This window comes from Coregonus lavaretus (assembly GCF_964263955.1).
Source record: "Coregonus lavaretus genome assembly, chromosome: 7".
NCBI lineage: Eukaryota > Metazoa > Chordata > Actinopteri > Salmoniformes > Salmonidae > Coregonus > Coregonus lavaretus.
This window is the reverse complement of record NC_139994.1, coordinates 36,713,551-36,731,585: the sequence shown is the minus strand read 5'-3', so window position 1 is coordinate 36,731,585 and position 18,035 is coordinate 36,713,551. Positions and strand designations below refer to the sequence as shown.

The following is an 18,035-nucleotide window of genomic DNA, read 5'->3' as shown; positions in this document are numbered from 1 at the left end:
TTAAAACTCGTTTTTCAACCACTCCACACATTTCTTGTTAACAAACTAGAGTTTTAGCAAATCGGTTAGGATATCTACTTTGTGCATGACACAAGTAATTTTTTCCAACAATTGTTTACAGACAGATTATTTAACTTATAATTCACTGTATCACAATTCCAGTGGGTCAGAAGTTTACATACACTAAGTTGACTGTGCCTTTAAACAGCTTGGAAAATTCCAGAAAATGTCATGGCTTTAGAAACTTCTGTTAGGCTAATTGACATCATTTAAGTCAATTGGAGGTGTACCCGTGGATGTATTTCAAGGCCTACCTTCAAACTCAGTGCCTCTTTGCTTGACATCATGGGGAAATCAAAAGAAATCAGCCAAGACCTCAGAAAAAAATATTGTAGACCTCCACAAGTCTGGTTCATCCTTGGGAGCAATTTCCAAATGCCTGAAGGTACCACGTTCATCTGTACAAACAATAGTATGCAAGTATAAACACCATGGGACCACGCAGCCGTCATACCACTCAGGAAGGAGACGCGTTCTGTCTCCTAGAGATGAACGTAATTTGGTGCGAAAAGTGCAAATCAATCCCAGAACAACAGCAAAGGACCTTGTGAAGATGCTGGAGGAAACAGGTACAAAAGTATCTATATCCACTGTAAAACGAGTCCTATATCGACATAACCTGAAAGGCCGCTCAGCAAGGAAGAAGCCACTGCTCCAAAACCACCATAAAAATGCCAGACTACAGTTTGCAACTGCACATGGGGACAAAGATCGTACTTTTAGGAGAAATGTCCTCTGGTCTGATGAAACAAAAATAGAACTGTTTGGCCATAACGACCATCGTTATGTTTGGAGGAAAAAGGGTGTTGCTTGCAAGCCGAAGAACACCATCCCAACCGTGAAGCACGGGGTAGCAGCATTATGCTGTGGGGGTGATTTGCTGCTGGAGGGACTGGTGCACTTCACAAAATAGATGGCATCATGAGGAAGGAAAATGATGTGGATATATTGAAGCAACATCTCAAGACATCAGTCAGGAAGTTAAAGCTTGGTCGCAAATTGGTCTTCCAAATGGACAATGACCCCAAGCATACTTCCAAAGTTGTGGCAAAATGGCTTAAGGACAATAAAGTCAAGGTATTGGAGTGGCCATCACAAAGCCCTGACCTCAATCCTATAGAAAATGTGTGGGCAGAACTGAAAAAGCGTGTGCGAGGCCTACAAATCTGACTCAGTTACACCAGCTCTGTCAGGAGGAATGGGCCAAAATTCACCCAACTTATTGTGGGAAGCTTGTGGAAGGCTACCTGAAACGTTTGACCCAAGTTAAACAATTTAAAGGCAATGCTACCAAATACTAATTGAGTGTATGTAAACTTCTGACCCACTTGGAATGTGATTTAAGAAATAAAAGCTGAAATAAATCACTCTGCTATTATTCTGACATTTCACATTCTTAAAATAAAGTGGTGATCCTAACTGACCTAAGACAGGGAATTTTTACTAGGATTAAATGTCAGGAATTGTGAAGTTTCCTGTTTAAATATATTTGGATAAGGTGTATGTAAACTTCTGACTTCAACTGTATATACAGTGGGGAGAACAAGTATTTGATACACTGCCGATTTTGCAGGTTTTCCTACTTACAAAGCATGTAGAGGTCTGTAATTTTTATCATAGGTACACTTCAACTGTGAGAGATGGAATCTAAAACAAAAGTCCAGAAAATCACATTGTATGATTAAGTAATTAATTTGCATTTTATTGCATGACATAAGTATTTGATACATCAGAAAAGCAGAACTTAATATTTGGTACAGAAACCTTTGTTTGCAATTACAGAGATCATATGTTTCCTGTAGGTCTTGACCAGGTTTGCACACACTGCAGCAGGGATTTTGGCCCACTCCTCCATACAGACCTTCTCCAGATCCTTCAGGTTTCGGGGCTGTCAAAGGGCAATACGGACTTTCAGCTCCCTCCAAAGTTTTTCTATTGGGTTCAGGTCTGGAGACTGGCTAGGCCACTCCAGGACCTTGAGATGCTTCTTACGGAGCCACTCCTTAGTTGCCCTGGTTGTGTGTTTCGGGTCGTTGTCATGCTTGAAGACCCAGCCACGACCCATCTTCAATGCTCTTATTGAGGGAAGGAGGTTGTTGGCCAAGATCTCGCGATACATGGCCCCATCCATCCTCCCCTCAATACGGTGCAGTCGTCCTGTCCCCTTTGCAGAAAAGCATCCCCAAAGAATGTTTCCACCTCCACGCTTCACGGTTGGGATGGTGTTCTTGGGGTTGTACTCATCCTTCTTCTTCCTCCAAACACGGCGAGTGGAGTTTAGACCAAAAAGCTCTATTTTTGTCTCATCAGACCACATGACCTTCTCCCATTCCTCCTCTGGATCATCCAGATGGTCATTGGCAAACTTCAGACGGGCCTGGACATGCGCTGGCTTGAGCAGGGGGACCTTGCGTGCGCTGCAGGATTTTAATCCATGACGGCGTAGTGTGTTACTAATGGTTTTCTTTGAGACTGTGGTCCCAGCTCTCTTCAGGTCATTGACCAGGTCCTGCCGTGTAGTTCTGGGCTGATCCCTCACCTTCCTCATGATCATTGATGCCCCACAAGGTGAGATCTTGCATGGAGCCCCAGACCGAGGGTGATTGACCGTCATCTTGAACTTCTTCCATTTTCTAATAATTGCACCAACAGTTGTTGCCTTCTCACCAAGCTGCTTGCCTATTGTCCTGTAGCCCATCCCAGCCTTGTGCAGGTCTACAATTTTATCCCTGATGTCCTTACACAGCTCTCTGGTCTTGGCCATTGTGGAGAGGTTGGAGTCTGTTTGATTGAGTGTGTGGACAGGTGTCTTTTATACAGGTAATGAGTTCAAACTGGTGCAGTTAATACAGGTAATGAGTGGAGAACAGGAGGGCTTCTTAAAGAAAAACGAACAGGTCTGTGAGAGCCGGAATTCTTACTGGTTGGTAGGTGATCAAATATTTATGTCATGCAGTAAAATGCAAATTAATTACTTAAAAATCATTCAATGTGATTTTCTGGATTTTTGTTTTAGATTCCGTCTCTCACAGTTGAAGTGTACCTATGATAAAAATGACAGACCTCTACATGCTTTGTAAGTAGGAAAACCTGCAAATACTTGTTCTCCCTACTGTATGTATGTATGTATGTATGTATGTATGTATGTATGTATGTATGTATGTATGTATGTATGTATGTATGTATGTATGTATGTATGTATGTATGTATGTATGTATGTATGTATATATATTTCCCTAAAATACAGCACAGAGTGTCCTTTGGAGGAAGTAGGCAACTTTATTTATCTATTCATCATTTATCTACCAGGCCTAATTTAAGACACCACATATAGATTAACGCTGAACTAAGCAGAAATCGCTCCGCCATTTCCTGGTTGCTAAAATTGTAATAGTTCGCCTAATTTCAGTTTATGTTACAAGACAAGCAATTATAGTGTAGAGAAATACAGTGGGGGAAAAAAGTATTTAGTCAGCCACCAATTGTGCAAGTTCTCCCACTTAAAAAGATGAGAGGCCTGTAATTTTCATCATAGGTACACGTCAACTATGACAGACAAATTGAGATTTTTTTTCTCCAGAAAATCACATTGTAGGAATTTTAATTAATTTATTTGCAAATTATGGTGGAGAATAAGTATTTGGTCAATATCAAAAGTTTCTCAATACTTTGTTATATACCCTTTGTTGGCAATGACACAGGTCAAACGTTTTCTGTAAGTCTTCACAAGGTTTTCATACACTGTTGCTGGTATTTTGGCCCATTCCTCCATGCAGATCTCCTCTAGAGCAGTGATGTTTTGGGGCTGTCGCTGGGCAACACAGACTTTCAACTCCCTCCAAAGATTTTCTATGGGGTTGAGATCTGGAGACTGGCTAGGCCACTCCAGGACCTTGAAATGCTTGTTACGAAGCCACTCCTTCGTTGCCCTGGCGGTGTGTTTGGGATCATTGTCATGCTGAAAGACCCAGCTACATTTAATCTTCAATGCCCTTGCTGATGGAAGGAGGTTTTCACTCAAAATCTCACGATACATGGCCCCATTCATTCTTTCCTTTACACGGATCAGTCGTCCTGGTCCCTTTGCAGAAAAACAGCCCCAAAGCATGATGTTTCCACCCCCATGCTTCACAGTAGGTATGGTGTTCTTTGGATGCAACTCAGCATTCTTTGTCCTCCAAACACGACAAGTTGAGTTTACCAAAAAGTTATATTTTGGTTTCATCTGACCATATGACATTCTCCCAATCCTCTTCTGGATCATCCAAATGCACTCTAGCAAACTTCAGATGGGCCTGGACATGTACTGGCTTAAGCAGGGGGACACGTCTTGCACTGCAGGATTTGAGTCCCTGGCGGCGTAGTGTGTTACTGATGGTAGGCTTTGTTACTTTGGTCCCAGCTCTCTGCAGGTCATTCACTAGGTCCCCCCGTGTGGTTCTGGGATTTTTGCTCACCGTTCTTGTGATCATTTTGACCCCACGGGGTGAGATCTTGCGTGGAGCCCCAGATCGAGGGAGATTATCAGTGGTCTTGTATGTCTTCCATTTCCTAATAATTGCTCCCACAGTTGATTTCTTCAAACCAAGCTGCTTACCTATTGCAGATTCAGTCTTCCCAGCCTGGTGCAGGTCTACAATTTTGTTTCTGGTGTCCTTTGACAGCTCTTTGGTCTTGGCCATAGTGGAGTTTGGAGTGTGACTGTTTGAGGTTGTGGACAGGTGTCTTTTATACTGATAACAAGTTCAAACAGGTGCCATTAATACAGGTAACGAGTGGAGGACAGAGGAGCCTCTTAAAGAAGAAGTTACAGGTCTGTGAGAGCCAGAAATCTTGCTTGTTTGTAGGTGACCAAATACTTATTTTCCACCATAATTTGCAAATAAATTCATTAAAAATCCTACAATGTGATTTTCTGGATATTTTTTTCTCATTTTGTCTGTCATAGTTGACGTGTACCTATGATGAAAATTACAGGCCTCTCATCTTTTTAAGTGGGAGAACTTGCACAATTGGTGGCTGACTAAATACTTTTTTCCCCCACTGTATATTTGTGAAATACACTACCATTCAAAAATTTGGGGTCACTTAGAAATGTTCTTGTTTTCCATGAAAACATACATGAAATGAGTTTGAATAGGAAATATAGCAAAATGCATAGGAAATATAGTCATTGACAAGGTTACAAATAATGATTTTTAATATAAATAATAATTGTGGCCTTTACAGCCTTGCAGACCTTTGGCATTCTAGTTGTCATTTTGTTGAGGTAATCTGAAGAGATTTCACCCCATGCTTCCAGAAGCAACTCCCACAAGTTGGATACGGTCAAGCTGCTCCCACAACAGCTCAATAGGGTTGAGATCCGGTGACTGTGCTGGCCACTCCATTATAGACAGAATACCAGCTGACTGCTTCTTCCCTAAATAGTTATTGCATAGTTTGGAGCTGTGATTTGGGTCATTGTCCTTTTGTAGGAGGAAATTAGCTCCAATCAAGCGCCGTCCACAGGGTATGGCATGGCGTTGCAAAAATGGCGTGATAGCCTTCCTTCTTCAAGATCCCTTTTACCCTGTACAAATCTCCCACTTTACCACCACCAAAGCACCCCCAGACCATCACATTGCCTCCACCATGCTTGACAGATGGCATCAAGCACTCCTCCAGCATCTTGTCATTTGGTCTGCGTCTCACAAATGTTCTTCTTTGTGATCCGAACACCTCAAACTTCGATTCGTCTGTCCATAACACTTTTTTCCAATCTTCCTCTGTCCAGTGTCTGTGTTCTTTTGCCCATCTTAATCTTTTCTTTTTATTAGCCAGTCTGAGATATGGCTTTTTCTTTGCAACTCTGCCTAGAAGGTCAGCATCCCAGAGTCGCCTCTTCACTGTTGACGTTGAGACTGGTGTTTTGTGGGTACTATTTAATGAAGCTGCCAGTTGAGGACCTGTGAGGCATCGGTTTCTCAAACTAGACACTAATATAATTTGTCCTCTTGCTCAGTTGTGCACCGGGGCCTCCCACTCCTCTTTCTATTCTGGTTAGAGCCAGTTTGCCCTGTTCTGTGAAGGGAGTAATACACAGCGTTGTACGAGATCTTCAGTTTCTTGGCAATTTCTCGCATGGAATAGCCTTCATTTCTCAGAACAAGAATAGACTGACGAGTTTCAGAAGAAAGTTCTTTGTTTCTGGCCATTTTGATCCTGTAATCGAAACCACAATTGCTGATTTACTTTATTTTATTTATTTTACCTTTATTTAACTAGGCAAGTCAGTTAAGAACAAATTCTTATTTACAATGACGGCCTACACCGGCCAAACACGGACGACGCTGGACCAATTGTGCGCCGCCCTATGGGACTCCCAATCACGGCCGGTTGTGATACAACCTGGAATCGAACCAGGGGGTCTGTAGTGACGCCTCAAGCACTGAGATGCAGTGCTCCAGATACTCAACTAGTCTCAAGAACTAGTCCGTTTTCAGCTGTGCTAACATAATTGGAAAAGGGTTTTCTAATGATCAATTTGCCTTTTAAAATGATAAACTTGGATTAGCAAACACAACGTGCCATTGGAACACTGGACTGATGGTTGCTGATAATGGGCCTCTGTACGCCCATGTAGATATTCCATTAAAAAATCAGCCGTTTCCAGCTACAATAGCCATTTACAACATTAACAATGTCTACACTGTATTTCTGATCAATTTGATGTTATTTTAAATGGACAATTTTTTTTGCTTTTCTTTCAAAAACAAGGACATTTCGAAGTGACCCCAAACTTTTGAACGGTAGTGTATATTTTCCATAACCAAAAATAGTTTTTCAGCTGTTTGAAGCTGTAAGTGAAAGACGTAAAAACTAAACTTAACGGGAAGTATAGAAATAGCGCACATAGAACAGATCTACCGCTTCTTAGACTTGCTTTCGATGAGAATGACAGAGCTATAACTCATATTTCTATGTGAATTTGGTCAGGTCGCCCAAAACGTTGCAGCTTTAAGATTTGATGTTAAACTGATAGAATAAGGTGGACCCTATTAACCTCATGACATGGCCTCCTGATTCCCATAGTCTTGTAAGCCGTCATCCTGTTCTTCGGAAAACATGCCGATCCACCAGACTGTGTCGAATGAGTGTTAAGAAAGCAGACAGCACAAATCACATCCATCTCCAATCATGGTTGGTTTCAATGTTGACAGCTCAAAAGTATGCCAACAACCATTTCTCGCAAAGCAGCTGCCCCTAGGTGATAGTTAGACTTTGTGGCTGAACTGATTGTTAATTAAGTGAGGCTACAGTGAGCACCATTCAATAACTTCTGACACCAGATGGTGTGGAAGGCAGGCAGGCAACCTCCAAAACAGCCAACTATACACACACAACCAGCCAGTCTCTCACAGGCTCCAGATGATGAGGCACACCTGACGGGCTTCCACCTGCCTATGACAGCCGTCTGCAAAACGAGTGAGACTGGTTTGCACATGGCGTTTACCAACCGGCTACCCTAACATAGCAGGCGTAAAAGAAACGCCTGAAACTATACTTAAAAATATAAAACGCAACATGCAACAATTCCAAATAATTTACTGAGTTAAGGAAATCAGTCAATTGAAATAAATAAATTAGGCCCTAATCTATGGATTTTACATGACTGGGCAGGGGTGCAGCCATGTGGTGGTCCTTGGAGGGCAAAAGCCCACCCACTTGGCAGCCAGGCCCACCCACTAGGGAGCCAGGCCCACAAAATAGTTTTTCCACACAAAAGGGCTTTATTACAGACAGAAATACTCCTCAGACGATCCTGCAGGTGAAGAAGACGGATGTGGAGGTCCTGGGCTAGCGTGGTTACACGTGGTCTAGGGTTGTAAGGCCGGTTGGACGTACTGCCAAATTCTCTAAAACAACGTTGGAGGCAGCTTATGGTAGAGAAATGAACATTAAATTATCTGGTAACAGCTCTGGTGGACATTCCTGCAGTCAGCATGCCAATTGCATGCTCCCTCAAAACTTAAGACATCTGTGTCATTGTGTTGTGTGACACAACTGCACATTTTAGAGTGGCCTTTTATTGTCCCCAGACAAGGTGCACCTGTGTAATGATCATGCGGTTTAAATCAGATTATTGATATGCCACACCTGTCAGGTGGATGGATTATCTTGGCAAAGGAGAAATGCTCACTAACAGGGATGGAACATTTCTGGGATTTTTCTTTCAGCTCATGAAACATGGGATCAACACTACATGTTGCGTTTATATTTTTGTTCAGTGTACATCCCCTACATACTGGTCTTGACGAGAAGAGAAAAATTAAAAAAGCTGACTGAGGAGGTTCTCTTCTGCCCTGTTCAACCAATCGAGTAAATGTGGAGGAGTTAAGATGGGAGTGTTGCCTTGTTAACGTCCAAAAGCGGAAGTCACGTCACGGGCTCTTTTTGGATTTCCCCTGAAAACCCGAACATCCGGTTGATGCAATAGGGTCCAGCTGCATATTCATCTCTCAGAGCAGTCATCCCTCAGGTCTCTATGCTGCCACCTACTGATATGTAATCTCTCAGTGCATTGATCTCTCAGGAAAAGTGGGGTTGTCGAAAGGAACCATATAAGGAGAAGTGGGGTTTTTCAAGGAGTCTTTTAACACTAGAAGCGCTGGAATTCCATAACTACTAGAACCGCCATGACTTGACATTTCAGTTATTATTATTATTATTTCAAATATTGAATAATACATTGTAAAATGCATGAATTTTTTATAAGTTAAGGTAGCTAACGTTAGCTAGCATTGACGAAAAACGTAATGTTACATACATGGCTACCGGTAGGTAATGTTCAAAGACAGCTCACAGTGAATATTTATTTTTATGAATAACTGAAATTCCTTACTGTCATTTCTGCAGACTATGACTTACGTCCGATAACCCAAACGACGTCGAGTGGCAACTTTTGAGACCCCCACTTCTCCTTATATAGAGGGCTTGCAGTTGACAGCCATGTAGGAAGAGCAGCACATTAATTAACAGCCGAGTAACAGTACCTAAAACTAGTTGTTTCATTACCACGGTCATTTTCTGTAGAGTATTTGGCTGCTCTAACAAGGCAGGAAAGACAACGAAACAGAAAGATGTTTACAGATTCCCCGCAATCATGAAAAACCATTGGTGACACCAAGATATGACTCAAGAACTGACAAAAGCGAAGAAACCTTTTTGCCCGTAAAGACCTGAACCCAGACAGCTGTCAGTAACGGGTCTGCTACGATAATTTCATCACTGGTAAGTAAAGTCTGATCGATTTCGAGTTTGGCTGTTATGCTAAGCAGGTGTTAACAACAACACTAAGTAAGTCAAAATTAGCTAGCTACTGTAGATCGCTTGTAGTCAAGCAATTAGAACGTGTCGCGTGAGCTAAGTTTTGGGGAAGCTATTTTTCACCACAAATTTACCTTTATAACAAAGCATTGCATGCCTCCATCATCGCATTTGCAGACAAATATAAGCCTACTATTCCAAATGTTATGAGTAGATTTGATAGTGATAATTTAGGCTATTAATAAGCGCGTAGCAGCATAGGTTTATATGCTATATCAGAGACGTTTCCTTTGCGCAGGAAAAACGTGGCCTTTGATAAACATTTCATGCAATTCTACTACACTTTTTAATATGACGGTGGCCTACTCTACTCTACTGACAACAGATCAATAAAAATGACCGTCTTGAATGCAACCATGTAGTCTAGGCCTATGAAAAAGGGGGTTCTGGCTAGAAGGGATCCAGCTTTTGTCAAAATTGTCTAAAGTAATTTTTGGGCATTGTAGCTAAACCTAACCCTTTTCCTAACCTGCTGCCTAAATTCTCCTAATCTGCTACGAAGTGTCAAATATGACGTTAATTTGACAAAAGCTGGATCCCTTCTAGCCACTACCATGAAAAGGGGAGACACAAATTGTACAATATGACATCCATATAGCCTGGAGGACATTATTGTCCCAAAAAAACATATGGTTATCTTATAGTCATATGATAATTTGTTGAGAACCTTATTCATAAGAGGGAAAATGTATGGTCATTATAGCATAGGACAAAGGCCTCAATGGGATAGGACAACCTGCTGTGTTGACTATTGGTTGTTCAAGCCCAACAATAGATGTAATATTTTTATGACACTACACCTGAATGAATTAAAACAACCAAACAATTAAGCGTCCTGACGGTATAGTTGACCTGAAGAAGTGATATTCTAACATCAGGTGTACTTTCATTTATGTACGACTCTAGGTTCACCAGCTGACCTCTATCAAGACACCCATGTCGACTGGATTCCCACTGTGAAGATGAGCAATGGTACAGCAGCATCAGTTTCTACTTCTACTACTTTGTCCTTTTCCAGATATGAAAGGAGACATCCCTCAATTACACGAGATGGTTGTTATATGCTGTGCTTTGGTCAATCTGAACAAGTCGGTTGTGCCATTTGAGTAGAGGATCTTCACCTTGTCGTCATGACAAAAGTGCCCCCTTAAACCATATGAATATCTTTAAATGTAATTTGGAACGTGTAAAAGACTATAGTTTATGATATTGTAAACATACTGTACTTAGCCTATATTGTTGGTTGGGTGAAATGAAAAGCATTTTGTCATCTCTGCTTTGCCTAGCCCCATTGAATAAAACGTATTTCTTATAGCCCAACTATTTTCTTTCTTTACCATTTAAAAACACATTTAGCATAGACAATGTAATTGTTGTAGTTATCACAATGGCACCTCCAAGTACCACTCAGACCTTCTTGGAGAAAAGTATCTGGCATTGAACTTGGTGTATGTTTTAAGCTAAGGATCTTATCTCCTGCTTTCAGACATTTCACCACCTAGATTAAAAGGGTTGGATTATTTTAACCAAAAAATGTCACGTCAGCACACGACATGTACAGAATCTAGTATAATGATTAGCCTCATATACATTGTCTACTGGTATAGTTTTTAATTGAGAACGTATAGCTGAACAATATGTAAACAGTGTGTGAGTTAAGCTATTCTCTGCTTCAGATGCACAATGTCAAGGGGTGGATTGAAAACCCCATAAGGCTTAAAGGCGCTGCATGATCAATCCGAAGTCTGCATTGGCCGTGCAGCATTTACGGTGACACAGCCTCTGCAGAAGTCATGGCATTCATACTTCTTGTGCTTCGCGGAGCAGCGCAGAGCTGTTGTGAAGGAAGTTGTCAAGGAAGTGAGTTTGTTTATACAGGACTTCGCACCCCCACCTACCGTCAACCAATCATGTCATTGCGGAGATATACGGAGCCCTCCTCATTATTTAAAAATTTGAGAGGCGCACGGCGATGCGGTACAGAGCTCAAGTTGGCCTCTGTGTGCCTCCAGAGGCTACGCAATTGCATCACACCATCAATAAGGCGCCTCCGACCACATTTCGGATCAAGCTGAAATTGGCTTTAATGCCATCATACTGTAGGACAGTGGTTCCCAACTCCGGTCCTCAAGTACCCCCCAACAGTACAGTTTTATTGTGGCAGCAGACAAACACACCTGATTCAACTTGTCAACTAATCATCAGGCCCTCAATGAGTTGGATCAAGTATATTGTCAGGGGCTACAACAAAAGTGTGTGCTATTGGGACCACTGCTGTAGGCCTATGGCTGCATTGGCATTGCATGCCATTATCAGCTGCAAAATGGGTTCACATGGCTGATATCCTGAATACATTGTGACAATCAAATAAAACAAATTGGAGAGCTTATGACTGAACAAAAAGGTGATGTTCATTTGAGAATACAACACAGAAACAGATTAAATTAGAGACAGATTCCCTTCCCCTGTTTATTGCAGGATTGTGATCTGTGATTACTCAACATTGACACTAGTTAATCCTGAATAATAGTTAAGTTAACAATTAAAACAAGTTTAAACACTTCACTTCAAAGAATCAACACTTTCATATCATTTCAAAGTGTATAAGTAAGCTAACTCATATGTAAAAGGTTAGACATTTTAGTAACAAGTAGGCTATTATTACTAAAACAATTTCAGGTTCAAAATAAAAAAATACCAGAGGTGACCAACCTCGCTCCACTGATCGCTGATCTACTGGGTGTGCAGACTTCTGCTCCAGCCCAGCAATAGCACACTTGATTATTAACTAATTAGGTTTAATGCATTGAATCAGGTGCGTTCGTGCTGGGCTGGAACAGAAGCCTGCACACCCAGCAGGGTTGGCCTGCTCCAGTTATAATAGGTTTATACATTGTGTGACTTTTAAACTGTTTTTGTTCACAAAATGTGCTAACATATAATCTATGGTATACAAGCATGTACCCTTATCCTCTTGGGACATTCATTGGGTCCACTTCATCTGCAGACAAGGGTTTGACGGCTCTCTGTATCTGAAGACAGAAAACACAAAGAAACAGGCTGCATTATACTAAAGTTAGACATCCCTGAATATTATGTTGCTATATCTCTCTGTTTCTCGCTAGGGACTGGAACTGGAGAATAGTTTCATAATGTCCTCCCACAAAGTTACCTGCCCTATCCAGTGTAGCCTACTCTCCCTTGCTTCTCTGACAGCTGGAAGTGGTAGCTAATCCATTCACCCTCTTCCATGGCTGTTAGTTAGCCATCTACAGTACCTAGCTACAAATGCATTTGGAGTTACAACGAAAAATACATCAAGATAGTTAACATGAAGTTAGTACGCTGGTGATATTTACTTCACGTAGCTAGTTACCTATACAGTACGTACAGTTAGCTAGCTAACGAACTAGAGAACATACGTTAGCAGCTCATTTGAGTTAGCCTGCACTGCACACTAACTAAGTTTCTGTAGCAAGTTAGCTAGCTAGCTAGCTAATAATACATTGATCATTTTCAAAACATATTTACTTACTTGAATAGGTTCTACCACTGCATCCGTTTTCTGGGTCCTTAGTAAAACGAAATAATGGGCAATCTTCCCGAAGTTTATGGTGGTAGCAAAACGCAGCCAGTCATGTGGACGATTGGAGGGCCTTCAACAGACTGAGTTTGGTCTTCCAACATTACGCTTGGTGTGGTTGCAAGGTGATTTGTGACGCAACTGCAAGCCCTCTATGGTTCCTTTCAAAACGTCCACTCCTTTCGAAACCCCCACTTTTCCTGAGAGATTACATATCAATAGGTGGCAGCATAGAGACCCTGAGGGATAACTGCTCTGAGAGATAATGTCGCAGCTGGACCCCTCGGTTGAAGGGGACTCGGCAGAGGCTACCAACCAGCAAACAATCTTACCAAAGACGGTATGTCTGGTCACCCAAATGAGTTTTCTAACCCAGACAGTACAGTGAAAGGACTGAATTAGTTTATATTTAAATTAATCTGATTGGTACAGTAGGCCTGATTGTACGCTATCCTTTAAGGAATTAAACTGGTAGTCAGCCTACAAAACTTCAACACCAAATTTAAAGAGATCCTTAAAGTGGTCCTCTGTAGATCAGCTGGTAGAGCACGGCGCTTGTAACGCCAAGGTAGTGGGTTCGATCCCCGGGACCACCCATACACAAAAATGTATGCACGCATGACTAAGTCGCTTTCGATAAAAGCGTCTGCTAAATGGCATATTATTATTATAACAATTTAATAAGGGGGTTGACAGACGGGTGTAAGAATATACCTGAAGTTCCGATTTCCATTCATGAGGTCTCTGTCCGGATACTCCCCGGCTCCCAATGGTCAAATCTCGGCGCAGCTCCTGTTCATACGACGCTATTTATTCAGCGCTGACGCTCCGGTGTTGGAGATTTTCCACCCGACGACTCTCAAGCCGACACCCTGGCTTTTGTCGCTGATGTGGACACGGGCCGCTTGCGGTATCCACTTAACCAGAGGTCCTCCCAAATTGCCCCCGTTGTTGTCAACCCGCACAAGTTAAACAACGTATCTCTTTATGTTCGTCGGAGCACTAAATATTCCCAGCAGACAAAAATATTTATTTAAAAAAACTGAAGTCTCTGAAAATATTTCTCGGAGACTCGACAGACGGCTCCTATTCCTGAACGGTTTTAATGCTACCTCAGTCGTTCCGAGTTTCTCGTCGTCATCAGATGCCACGCAAATAACAATTACTTGACGTTTGTTCTTCGAACCATAAACGTGAACCGTTTGCCGCTCTTTCGGTGTTGTTCTGCCGGCAAATGTGTGTTTCACTCCCCGGTATATTCTCAGTACTACCGCTGTGAAGCAGACAAGAATAACTAAGTACTTTCCGGGTCACGGATTTTTGGAATCCTTCAGAATAAGAGTCTTATCTATACTTTTGACCAATGGGTAAAATAATATGTTAACTGTAATCCGAGTGAAGGACTTCTCTCTCATGTAGGCTCACTTTTTGTGAATGTCACTTCACAAATCAGACTGTTGAATAAACTTCCTTTGAACGTACATTACCTGTTGTCTGCGGATTTTGTCTTTATGTAGGAGGTCTGAGACCAACTATCCACGGGGAAGTGTTATTAGCCCGATTTTCAGTAAACTGGTCTGTACATTATTGGTATTTCCTTTTTATTTATTTGTTTTGATACTGATGCCATTGGCACGTGACATAATACACTAGCACAATATCGCCGAGCCTAACCGAACCACAGCTGATTGCGAGGAGACAGATATTTCCCCGGATGTATAAATAGGAAGCATCTGCCTAGCGTTTCCGCTCACTACTAAATATGGTAGTGAGAGGAAGCACACTGGCCAGCAGTGGGAGAAGATGGAACGAGATGGATTTTGGCCGACATTCTGCAGATTTGAAACATTTGATCTCAATACAGTTTTCTGTTCCCAAAACTATAATCTGTTATGAACAGAGTGGACTAAGTTTTGTAGACTTTTCCCTTTGCAAAAGTTTTTTAAAATCGCGTTGTTTAGAAGGAGTGCAAAGGCGAATTGAGTTATGGCATACGCGCACTTCAGAGGAGGCGTTCCCTAACGGAAATATGCAGATGATGCTACAACGCGCCAATAGGATCTCGCTAGCTCGTGCTTGGCTATGCCCATCTCATTGCTTGTTCTGCCCACTATGACTAATTTGTTCCATTGGAAACGATGGGCTGTGGTCTATCTCTTGGTTTAGATATAAAACATATTTGGAAACGTGCTTCGGTCGACTACCTTCGTTCGGCTATTGTTGACATATTGTGCAATATTGTGCAATGCGTGAAGAGATTGAAAAAGTGTAAATATAATTTTATTCAACGGTCTGGCTTCTTCTTCTTTAAGGTTTTATTGGTGGACTACATCCAAAAATGTGTATTGCCGCCATCTACTGGGTGGGGTAAAAACGGAGATACTTTAACCAAAAAATAAAGATAAAAATTAAACACTCATATTATTCTCAAAAAACAAAACAAAAGTCAATGTACTCCTTCACAGTCAAATGTAGCTTACTCTGATCCCTACACAGGCTCTGGGGCCTGAGAGGGGGAAGCATCTTCAGACAGTATTCCCTGCAATGTTTCAGCCGTGAAATCCTGGAGATCCAAGAACCTTTTAGCCGCTTTAACAATGATTTCCAGTTTCTTCGATTGTTTTGTTAGTTTGACCTGCACAATTAATCACCTTCGCAAAAAAACGCAACAAAATCAACCTTTTTCACAATTAGTGTTTCAGGATCTCTCAGCTGACTGACATCCACAGCAGTGGCGATCCGTCATTCAGGTCAAGTGGGGCAGAGCCCCTGTTTTGAGCCCCACATTTTAGCCTGTTTTGCATGTTATTTTGGCATTAATACGTATCACATACCAGTTTGCAAACAATGTAAAAAATAAAATAATAATTAAGTTAATAAAGCCGCATACAAACATGGTCTGTTAAGGCAGCTCCAAAATGCAGGTGTGTGATAACATTGGATAGATATGTGCATGTGTAGCATGTGACAATAGCAGGATCATATCTCAGTCGTGGTCCTGGGGACTCAAAGGGGTGCACATTTTTGTTTTTGCCTTACCACTACACAGCTGATTCAAATGATCAAGTCATCATCAAGCTTTAAGTCATATTTATGTATTCATTTGTGACGCTATCCTTTATATGATCCTGCTATTGTCACATGCTACACATCTATCCAATGTTTTCATGATTTGTTATAAGGGATATTATACTTTAGTAATCCACAATGACCTGGTGATGGAAAAGTCTAATAATGACATTATCTTCCATATTCCTACAGATACCTTGTAACTGGAGATTCCTTCAAAACGATTGCCTACAGTTACCATGTAGGACACTGCAAGGTTGGGTGACCAGGGCCATCTGGGACTGCCCCTGGAGGAATTCAGGCATGTGAAGGCATATGCACAACCAAATGCTCTTTTAAGAGCCATCCACATGGCAATACGAGTATTCTTCTATTTACTTAGCTACGTCAACTGCAGTTATTCAATTCCCAGTTTCTCTCCTTTTGATTTCTACTTCTCAGGTGAGGGTGCTGTTCAGGTAAGGGTGATGTCTGTACAAAAACAAAACAGGCTCTTTTAAGAGTCACCCATATTGAAAACAAATAGGACAATTAGACACCCTATAACCCACACACTCGTGTATCAATCTGATTGATGGATTGTGTTGTGCAGTAAGCAGGCTCAGGTGTATAACTGTGGCTCCTTCCACCTTCAAAGAATAGGCAAGAGGACCAACCATGGAGAATAGTAAGACACTTCATTATTTATATTTCTATAACTACGCTATATTGTTTGTCCTCATGTGTCTGTGCATGTTTTTCAGTATAAAGTACTCTGCAGCCACTTGGTGTGGACACCAGGTGAGACCACACACACACAGATTCCTGTTGAACATTGTTATTGAGAAAATAAGGTAGTTAAAGAGACAGTCTCTCTCCTTCACTTCATCCCTCTCCCCCCTTCTCCTTAAATCCCCTAGGTTATATCAGCTGTGTCGGTGAACCCCTCGCGCATCTGAGCTGGCTGACACAGAGGGCACAGCATGATCAGAGGTGAGAGGTCACTTGGTCGGGTATACAGGAAGTATTATTAAAGAGATGCTTTACATTGAAATACAGGAAGTATTATTAAAGAGATGCTTTACATTGAAATACAGAGAGATGTAGTAGTCCCAGAGTTAGTGATACAAGGTCAGTTTTGCATTTTACCTCCTGATGATTATGATGACTGACAGTGTTAGCATGATTAAGCCTTGTGTTTTTTTTATTCTATCTCTCTCTCCATCTGTCCCTCGTCTGCAGGTATGTTTTGATGTGAGAGAGTGTGCCAACCCCTGTCACGGTTTCTGCCGAGGCTGCTCCTTCTCCTTGTTCGGGCAGGCTTCGGCGGTCGTCGTCCCCGGAGTACTAGCTGCCACCGTTCGTTGTTTCTGTGTTTGTTTGGTTTGGTCTGTTTTGGTACACCTGTTTCTCATTTTGTCTTGATTATGTGTCCTTTAAGTTCTCGTTGTTTCTGTCTTGTGGTTGTGTGTAGTTGTTCCTTGTCAGCAGGTGTTTCCAGTCCGTTTGTGCTCTATTTCTGTTTTAGATAGAGAGTCTGCACTTGTTGTGCGTGTTTTGCATTTATACGCTGAGTGCGTAATTTTTCTCGTGCCTCCGGCTCTGTTTGTAGCCGTTCATTCTGTGGACTTTACTAAAGTATTTTTGGACTAGCATCTGTGTCCTGCATCTGATTCCTACACCACACCTACGCCCGCTCTGACAGAACTACACACCACTCATGGAATCAGCAGGAGCAGCAGCAGCGACCGAGTCTTGGGAGGAGCGCGTCCATGGACAGGACGAGCGGATAGCCCAAATCACCAACGCTCTGCAGGGAGTAATGAATACCCTGCATCGCCTGGAGACCAGTTGGGCACCTACGCCTCCTCCCACATTACCACCAGCACCGGTCAGTCCCTTTGTCCACGCTCCGGAACCCAGTGGGATTAGGCTCTCGCTCCCGAGGGCGTATGATGGTACCGCTGCCGGGTGT

General features: G+C 42.0%; 1 protein-coding gene across 1 annotated transcript in view; it reads right to left on the bottom strand.

Annotated features, from left to right (window-relative positions):
• Positions 1 to 14,674, bottom strand: part of LOC311133066 (protein argonaute-3-like) — a gene marked incomplete at its 3' end in the record, with an annotated part of 29,472 nt that extends 14,798 nt beyond the window's left edge. The window contains exon 1 of the mRNA XM_084166499.1: positions 13,727 to 14,674. Within this exon, the coding sequence (XP_084022625.1) occupies positions 13,727 to 13,745 (19 nt within the window). The 5' untranslated portion in view covers positions 13,746 to 14,674. The remainder of the gene's footprint in view (positions 1 to 13,726) is intronic.
• Positions 14,675 to 18,035: the final 3,361 nt, after the last annotated feature.